We start from the raw sequence: 9,504 nt of genomic DNA, 5'->3' as shown, positions 1-9,504 counted from the left end.
AGTGCCTAATATACAATTTAAGATAAAGCAAATTTATAGTAAGTAGATTATAGTAGATCTAAAGAAACTAGTTTCTAAATAATTTCAGTTGTAATACTGGAAACTACTAGAAGTAGGCCTATGTAGGAGCATACGATATGTAGTACACCTTAAACAAATATAAAGCATTGTATTATACACATATTTTATGCATATTATAAACATGTTCATATTAATACAGCAGTGTACTTCCAGAAGAAGGGGGTAGGAACCGTGTTGGTTTTCACCGTGTCATTGTAGGAACACGGACAGGTTTCGCCGAACACCAGAACAGATTGTGTTTCTTCAACGCTCTGAAGAATGAGATAAATTTAATTGAAACTACTGAGTGTAAGTATTGTTTAGGTTGTTCATTTCTGGGACAACGCTGACAGGTTATTTAAAATTGACTGGAAATTTAAAAACAGTGTGTCAGTCTGTGCGAGGTGTGCAAATTTTAGTATACAAGATGGTATAATAAGTCTGTTAACATCAAACATAGCTTATGCGTTTTATAATATAGTTCTCTGTGCTCATCATATATACTTTTAGTTTATATACTTTCAGTTTTATAAACTGACCTACAGGCACATTCCAGCATGAAAGCTTTAACCTTTAATGAGTGATTTACTGAAATTACCTGAAGATGGCAGTAAATATCTTCTGTAGTCAATTGCAAGACTTGGAAAAAATAAATACATCATGTCCTTCTAAGGTACTAAAGCCCACTGACATCATGTTTTCTGTCTTGTCAGATAAGTTTTGAGTTTTTAATGAGTGATAAAAGGCAGCGAGCTAGAGTTCAGGGCTCCTGGGCCAAACCTCTTCAGAAACCACAACAGCCAAGCGGTATGCCATCTATCTCCTCTTATAACTGTACAGCATAGGTTAAAGATGTCTAAAAAAAAAAAAAACTGCATTTTGTTGACATATTATTCAACAGCTTGGCTTGATTGAAATAACAAACAATGGTTTTCAGGTCTGCAAAAGTCATGATGATGAATAAAATTTTGAAAAGAACAGTGATTGAATAAACGATTTGTGTTTTTAAGATTTTTACCATAAATTCGGGGAGAAATCAGGCAATATAGGTGTAGAACAGTGTATCAATGTATTGTTTGCATGTATTGTTTCAGCTCAGCATGTCCCGTCGGCAGCAGGATCGTGGAAATCTGCACCGCGATCATTTGAGTTCCATCGGCCAGCAGACGTGAGAGCTATTCTGTGGCTTTTTTATGCTGTTTTCTTGGACAGTTTGTCAAATCTGAGTTTTTCTGATATATTCTGTATTTCTTTTTCAGCCCATCAGAGAGATTCCTGTGGAGAAAGTGATCGAGTGTGTGACTCAGTCCCAGACACTATCAAGCAATACAACCTGCTGACTGACACTCCGTCTATATCTAGTGTGTTGTTTTCTTCTCTTTCTCAGAAATGCTGGTGACTATGAGATTAGTCAAGGGCCTACTGGTGTGTCCAGGTAACAATGCTCATATTTAAAGTGGCCTTAACTAAAATAAATTACTTTCCGAAGACATCTTCCTGCATTTAAGTAATTGTGTCCTTTACTTCTGTCCAGACTGCGACTCATTCCAGGGTTTCTACCACAGGAGGAAGCTGACTGGATGTTTAGCAAGCTGCTCGCTGAACTGCCATGGTCACAAAAGACCAATTATAGGATGATGGGTGAGTTGCATGTTGAGGTAATGTAAACTGAAGGGGAAAAAATGTCTTTTAACCTCCTAGTGAACTGGAGCTAAAGGCCCAATCCCAATTCTGTTTTATACCCCTTCATCTAAAATATTCCCCTAAGAAATGAGAATCCACTGCTACACTGTAACACGTCATCACTTGATCCTATGTTAAAGGAGATTAACTGTTTTTTACCACAATATACCAAGATGCTGACATTGTATGGTGTCAATTATTAGGGTGTTTTATATATATATATATATATATATATATATATATATATATATATATATATAATGTATATACTGTATATACAATGACATATTGTAAGCCTGATTTATAAAATGTGATATAAAACACACACGTATATATCGTTTGTGTGTTTTGTTTTGTATCATATTTTATAAATCAGGCTTACAATATACATGTTAGTGGAGTTACTGATATTGATATTTCCAAAAATATTATGATGTTTTGATTGCAATGTTAAACTTTAAGATATCTATTAGCTCATGAGTATAACACTATAATAGACTACTTGCGTAATCTATAATAGAAATATCAGTTGTCACTCTGTATCTCCTAATAATGTCTTAGTAAGATGATATTTAAATGATGATTGGAGAGCTGAACAAATAAATGTTTCTCAAGAGCATGATGAATCAATATGATATTCACATTTCAACAAGACTTTTCTACAAATTGATGGATAATCAAATAAAAGTTAATTCAAACTAGTAAGGGTTTGTCTTGAAATATTATTAACAATATTAAAGTTGTTCTTATGTTGACTTCATAAAGACCATTAAAGATTTCACAGCAAAATGACACGTGAACCGTTAACTGAAGGGGGACATTGTTTCAATTATACTAAAATGCTTTTTATTTGATTAAAAATTTTATTCTACTAAATATATAAATCAGATCTAGTAGATTGTGTCCAGCAGGCTTTTCAAGTTTTAATTATGTTCCTTTATCCAGTATGATACAGTAGGCTTAATAGGGTTAAAAAAGTGTCGTGCACAAGTAAAATGTAAAAAAAAAATATATATTGTAGGTCTTTGCACTAATATTTTTCATGTAACTTTCACACATGGAATTAAGTAAAACCCACCCAACTATGTCAAGTAAAATTTAAAAAGTGAACAAGTGCATCAATTAATTTTATTTCACCTTTAAGGCAAGTGTTTACACAAAAGTAAGTATATTTTTAGTTTGTCACTGCAGTTCTATTACCACAGCTATGTTCATTGAATGAAGCAATGAAGACCTTAGTCATCATAAACAGATTGAATAAATATATTCATCAGCAGTCATCATAAAGGACCCATGCAGTTTCAGTTAATGCATCTAAAATGATTCATGTACTATAGTCCCAACAAAAAATAAATTAAACTTCTGATTTACATATTTTTAGTGGACAGAAATCAATTAAATTTGTTCTTTTTATTGAAGTAAATTGAACCAGCAGCAAAAACATTATTTTTCAGTAGCATATGATCATATGTTGAGCCTTGGTGCTAATGTGGGAAAACAGGTTCTAATCTGACCAAAGCAGAAGAATCAAAATAAGCATGCTTTTACGCACATGATGAAATTTTGCGTCTGTCCCACTCACTTGTTCACAAAGTGCTCTTTCCACAATGACTCACATTTTCCAGGCCTTCTTGATCAGTAAATTGGCAGGAATGCCACTGCCTCCAGTTTCTCTCGTCTGTTTACCTTCTCCAAGACCGACATCATTTGAAAAAGTCCCAAATATACCAAATGTTTAAACAGTTGCTTTGGACCAAGAGCAGTTCACGTTTGACGGTGACTGATCGAGATCGTTTTTGGCAAATGTTCTGGTTCCGTGAGCTATCAGGCGGTTTGTCGTGGAGAGATGTGCTATTAGTTTTTAAGCATTTTGAAATATGATTTTATACCTTCCAGAGTATAAAAAAAAATCTGATTGTGGTAAATTACCACCCAGAACACTCTAGAAAACACATAATTTAGCCAAACATTTGTTTGTGCTTCAGAAAATATAAAATCTACTTTTATTAGTAAATTATCATTAAGCCAAGTATAATTTATTTATAAAGCACTTTGTACAAAACTGATTGTTTCAAAGCAGCTTCACAGAAATAGGAATATGTTGGAAAATTCCTCAGTTGTGGAATTAATTCAGTTTCCGTTTGTATAGCTGCTCTACAGAAGACAATAGTTTCATTATCCAGCACAATTCAGTTTAAGTCTTCTTCTCATCTGATAGTATTAGTGGAGTCATTATCGGTAATATTACTGAATATTAACTTGATATTACTTAATAGGGATGGTTTACCCAAAAATGAAACCAAGCTGTTTCTGGTCCCCATTGACTTCTCCATATTCTCCATACTATGGAAGCCAATGGCTACCGTCAACTGTTTGGTTATAGCAACACTCTTCAAAATATCTTCTTTTGTGCTCAACAGAAGAAACTAACTCCTTTAAAGGGGGTTGAAATGCTATTTCATGCATACTGAGTTTTTTAGACTGTTAAAGAGTTGGATTCCCATGCTAAACATGGACAAAGTTTCAAAAATTAAGTTGTACTTCCGGTTTGTCACAAGTTTCGGAAAGTTTTTTTCGAGTATGGCTCTGTGTGATGTTAGATGGAGCGGAATTTCCTTATATGGGTCCTGAGGGCACGTCTGCCGGAAGAGCGCGCGCTCCCGTAGAGTAGAGCACTGAGAGCAGAGACATTCACTGATCAGAGCGAGAGCGTCGCGAAATGTCACAAAAGAAGTGTGTTTTTGGTTGCCTGGGCAAGACAACCCTGCACAGATTACCCAAAAAAAAAAAAACAGCATTAAGGGACCAGTGGATGGAGTTTATTTTTACAGAGCATCAACGGAGTTGTGCAAGTGTTTTTGTTTGTTCCCTGCATTTTGAAGATGCTTGTTTTACAAACAAGGCCCAGTTTGACGACGGATTTGCACTTCGTTTATTTCTTAAGGATAATGCAGTCCCAACGAAAAAGGGTCACGATCGTGTGTTGGAACCGCAGGCGGTGAGTAAAACTGCTTCAAATATCTCTGTGTTGTTAACTTAGCTATCGGCGCGTAAGCACATCAAGTAAACAACATGCGATGTTGTCATCAAACTGCACTTTCCACATGTACAGCTTAAAAAAAAAAAAAAAAAAAAAAAAAGACGACATAAAGTGGAACTTAGTCATTTTCAAAAACCGCTAAGCAAATATATACAGTTTCAGTACATAGACACATAGAGACGCTGTTGTTGATGCTGCTCTTGTTAAATTTCAGCCTCTGGATCTGATTCTGGATCATAAATATACGCTGAATCTGACTGTTAGCCATGGTTTGTTTTGGATGGTTTTTTCCTCACGGTAATGTCACAACTTCCAAACGCTCTCAACACAAAAGCTTACTCGCGCTCGTGATTCTTTAGCTCCGCCCACACGTCACGCCTCCAGCCGGTCGTGTTTTTCCGGGAAAAATCGCTACAGACTATCTTTCTCTTATGAATATAATAAAACTAAAGACTTTTTGGAGTTATGAAGGATGCAGTACTACTCTATAGGTACTCAAGATTAACAGGATATTGAGTGAAAACGAGCATTTCACCCCCACTTTAATTTAAATAGACATTAGGCAGAATTGAAAGTAGAAATAGCTGAACATGCTTCATATTCAGTATGTTTTGCACTTCAGGTGATGCATATGAGGAACCCAGGCTCACTTGTTGGTATGGAGAGCTCCCGTATACATATTCACGTTCCGCTATGCAACCCAATGCTCAGGTATATCACTATTTCATACTGCATGTGAGCAAACAAAGTGAAATCTAGCAATATATTAAGTAAAGCATCTATTTCTGTATTTTTCTCCTATTACAGTGGCATCCAGTTCTCACCACGTTACGTCTGGCCATTGAGCAGAAGAGCGGTCACAAGTTTAACTCATTGCTGTGTAACTTGTACCGGGACGGTAAAGACAGCATTGGTTGGCACAGTGACAACGAGCCGTCATTAGGACCCCAGCCCATCATCGCCTCTCTGAGTCTGGGCGACACAAGAGTGTTCAGTCTCCGAAAGCAGCCACTTCCTGTGAGTCTGCCAATGTCACAGTCATGCTAGGGTTTAAATGATGGGAATTATAGCGTGATAAGGATGCACGATACATTAGCACTTTGATTAATCATAATAAAACCAAACTTCAGATTATGGCTGGCAGCTGTTGTCAACAGAAGAGAAGTTTAAGGGGTGGTTAAACTGTGGTTTTACGCTAACAACTCAATGGTTTTTAAAACTCAGGATTCATTAGTATTGTAATTTCACAGTGCTGTTACATAAAATTGTTATTTTAATTTTTTTTTTAGATTTATTTTACAATGAAGTATTATAGTAGGAATATTTCTTATTTTATCCATTTTTAATTTGTAATACTAATAATCATATAAAAATAATAATTATTAGAGGAATTTATTTGTACCGTAATAATTTTTTTTTTTTTTTTTGCCAAATTGTAAAAGCACAGTGATTCTGGAGCTTTAAAAGAGCTTCACGTTTTAAATGGCAGAAAAATCACAATTTATTGGTATATCGACTGATTAGAGATTTTATTTTTAAATTTGTCAGTATCTGTAATATTGGATATTTAATTTTATATATTTCTAGAAAAAATGTATCTTTAAAATGCTGATAAAATGCTGATAATTAAATAACATTTAAGTCTAATGTTTGGATATTTAATTTAAGATATATTGGTTTAAAATCAGTTGAATTTTGTTTCAGCATTTAATTTTTATTTTAATTCTTGTTCGTTAAAAATGATCATGTCATGCCATTTATCCAGTTTTGGGCCATAACATGAAAATAATGATTGACTTATCCATCACTACACTGAATTAGAGGTCATGGCAGATTTTGTGTATGCGTTTCAGGAAGATAAAGGAGACTACACCTATGTGGAGCGCATACGCATCCCGCTGTCCCACGGGACCCTCCTGCTCATGGAAGGCTGTACACAGGTGGACTGGCAGGTACGTCACTTTTAACTTCTCTAAAGGAAGTATTTGTAGTCACTATGATTTTGGTAATTACAACAAAATCAGCAATCCAGGAGAAATCTAGGCATTGTTGCACCACAAGCTCATACAGCAGCAGAAAAAGCCAAATGCATTGATTTCTCTGGTATTATGTATAATCTTAAGTGATTTTGTTCTTTACTGATAGACATAAACTTTTACAGAGTGTGTATCTTCAAGATTCAAAGTGACTCACTTTGAGTTTGAGCAGCCAGTTAATAACAGTCTTCTGAACACTGTTGATAAGCCAGACTGTGGAGAAAGGCTGAAAATGGCTAAATCGAAGTGGAATAGGGTGGAGATGGTGTTCCTTTGTTTTGGCTGGAGTATGTTCGAGTATGTATCACACGTGGTAGAGATGATCTGGAACAGTCCACCATCCAGAGAGAGCGTTAAGTGCAGACACTGTTTTCTGCTGATGTGTAACAGTGTGAAGGGGGAAAGTGAACGCGTTTCCTCACTGCAAACGGAATTGTTTTTGTAATTTCATTTCCGAAACCTGCTGGAAGTTATTTTTGTGCCGTTTAAGAGTTGTTTTTGGATTCCGACTCCAAGATAAACCACAGGCCTTTGGTGAGGCACAAAAAACTGAGAAAGGTCAAAACATTTTATGGCGACATCTGAAAACTGTTCAAGAAAGGTCACTCGCGGACTGCGCCAAAAAACCTCCAGGCGATCTTATTAGTTTGACATAACTCACACTGACCTGTCAAAATAAAGCTAACTTAACCCATATGTATGCCTTTAAAACGTCTTCGAAACATTTAGAGGCTTTGAAAGCTGTTAAATAACTCTCAAAGGGATGTTATTGATCAAAAATATAACATTGTATATATAAACATACTGCTATTGCTTAGTCAAGCTACATTCTCTATCATCTGTCTGTATAAATATGCATGACACAATGCGTAATCATATCTGAATTATGTAATACTGCTGTCTTTTGAATCGAATGCCAAGGCCAGTTGGAGTCCGATTAACTTCCATTTACTTTGTCCAATGGTTACATTGCCTTGTTTAGAAGGAAGGTTTAACATTATTAATGTTTTTTTAAATAGCACCAGGTGGCAAAGGAGTACCATGACCGTGGGCCTCGAATAAACCTCACGTTCCGCACCATATACCCAGAGCCAGAGCGTCCCAGTGGGGGATTTGTGAGATGATTGCTTGGAGATGAGAAGAAGAGATCTGGAGAGGTCTGTCTCATTTACAGAGCACCAGTGATGATTTATATACACAACAAACTACACATCATTTCTGTTCAGTTTAATTGTTTATTAACAAGTGGAAGTTCATAAAGAACTTGAACAATGGATTTTTTGTTTACATAATGGTTATTTTCTCACAGCAATTGTCCACAAATTGCTTATGTTATAAGAAAAAGTTATAGGGATTACTTCTTTACAATGTTTATAGAATATATGTCTAAGCAGTGCCAACTGGCTCATATTTCAGTTATAGCCCCCCAAAGGTTCTTTTTCTAGGTAAATTGCTGTTTAAATATTACATGTTGTGCAATTTGTATTTATAGCTTGTGGTGAATAAACTTTAATTACATACATTTGTTAAGTGTCATTATAGAGTTGGTTACACTACCGTTCAGAGTCTGTAAGATTTTTTTTTTTTAATGCTTTTGAAGTCTCAAACTAACAGGTAACAAGAAGGTAACAAACTCACAGTAAGTCTTTTGTCCTTTTTTGTTTGATTATGAGGTTTATTATATTTTGAAAGGCTGCCAGACTTTCCAAGACATCTGTTTTTTACAACTTGCAGCCCTCAGCCTTGTTTTCTCTGTGCTGAGGGTTGGTAAGCTACTGTGTACACTTGACTGCTAGCCTCTTCTCATTATTGATGAGTCACAGTCGAGTTCTTGTGTGGTTGGTTAAGAGCTGAATGGCTGTCTTTGTGTCCACACACGTCACCGCCAACCTCGAGAGACCAGGACTACGTTAACATGCTGGCAGCTGAGCCAGCAATGCTGTCAAAGAAGTCAAAGAAGTTAGTTTAAAAGCATAACACACAGTTTAAAATGTTCTGTCGTTTTAAATTGTTGCACATTCGTTCTCTAGACTTCAAGGCTCCAAGGGTCAGATATGGGGCTTTTATGTTACACTTTTAAAGACTGTATCCCTAAATATGGGAACGCCATTGAACATAGCATAGCATATCTCAATAACAGAGATTTTCCAGAATGTTTAGAATCTGCAAACCCTAAATCTTTTACTCTTGCTTGTGACATCCAGTGATTTGTCGGAGCTCTTTAATTTGAGTTTCTTGGTGTTACATTCTGCTCGCCTGGCAATGCAACACCTTTCAGAGCTTCCCCATAAACCCCGACCTGCACATGGGAATGGTGCTTCTGTTCTGGAATGCAGGGACCCTCGCTGTGTAATGGGATCATTGGCCATTATTTTCCCACTCCAGTTAAATTGTTATAAATTCACTCCCAGAGTGTGCAGGGAGATCTGTTTGGTTAGGGTAAGAAGTGTACGCAACATCTGTCATGATTGAGCTCTTAGTGAGAAAAAGATCTTTGCAACACAAATGAGAATATATGAGAAATTTGAGAGATTTGTGGTTGTTGCTTAAAAGTCCACCAAAACTTTGATGCTTCAAACGGTTCATAAAGAGAAATAAGTCCATATTAATGAAACGGTTAAGAATGAATTGAACTCTTCTGAAAAGATAGAAGGCTTTATATGCTGAACAGATGTAATATAAACA

At 35.9% G+C, this 9,504-nt stretch overlaps 1 protein-coding gene across 1 annotated transcript; it reads left to right on the top strand.

Moving 5' to 3' along the window:
- The first annotated feature begins 238 nt into the window (after positions 1-238).
- Positions 239-8,341, top strand: LOC127946686 (alpha-ketoglutarate-dependent dioxygenase alkB homolog 3). The gene is made up of 10 exons (XM_052543399.1): positions 239-369; positions 774-867; positions 1,155-1,228; positions 1,320-1,354; positions 1,448-1,495; positions 1,595-1,701; positions 5,406-5,494; positions 5,591-5,800; positions 6,637-6,735; positions 7,839-8,341. The coding sequence occupies exons 2-10, from the start codon at positions 792-794 to the stop codon at positions 7,941-7,943; spliced, it is 843 nt and encodes a 280-aa protein (XP_052399359.1). The 5' UTR covers positions 239-369; positions 774-791; the 3' UTR covers positions 7,944-8,341.
- Positions 8,342-9,504: the final 1,163 nt, after the last annotated feature.

The sequence above is a fragment of the Carassius gibelio genome, chromosome A25, assembly GCF_023724105.1.
Source record: "Carassius gibelio isolate Cgi1373 ecotype wild population from Czech Republic chromosome A25, carGib1.2-hapl.c, whole genome shotgun sequence".
Classification (NCBI taxonomy): Eukaryota; Metazoa; Chordata; class Actinopteri; order Cypriniformes; family Cyprinidae; genus Carassius; species Carassius gibelio.
Note: the sequence above shows the minus strand (reverse complement) of the source record. Positions and strands in the feature narration are given on the sequence as shown.

Coding starts and splice junctions, on each gene's coding strand:
- LOC127946686 (XM_052543399.1), top strand. CDS start 792: ATGAGTGATAAAAGGCAGCGAGCTAGAGTTCAGGGCTCCTGGGCCAAA. Junction 868..1,154: donor GAAACCACAACAGCCAAGCG/GTATGCCATCTA, acceptor GTATTGTTTCAG/CTCAGCATGTCCCGTCGGCA. Junction 6,736..7,838: donor GTACACAGGTGGACTGGCAG/GTACGTCACTTT, acceptor TTTTTTAAATAG/CACCAGGTGGCAAAGGAGTA.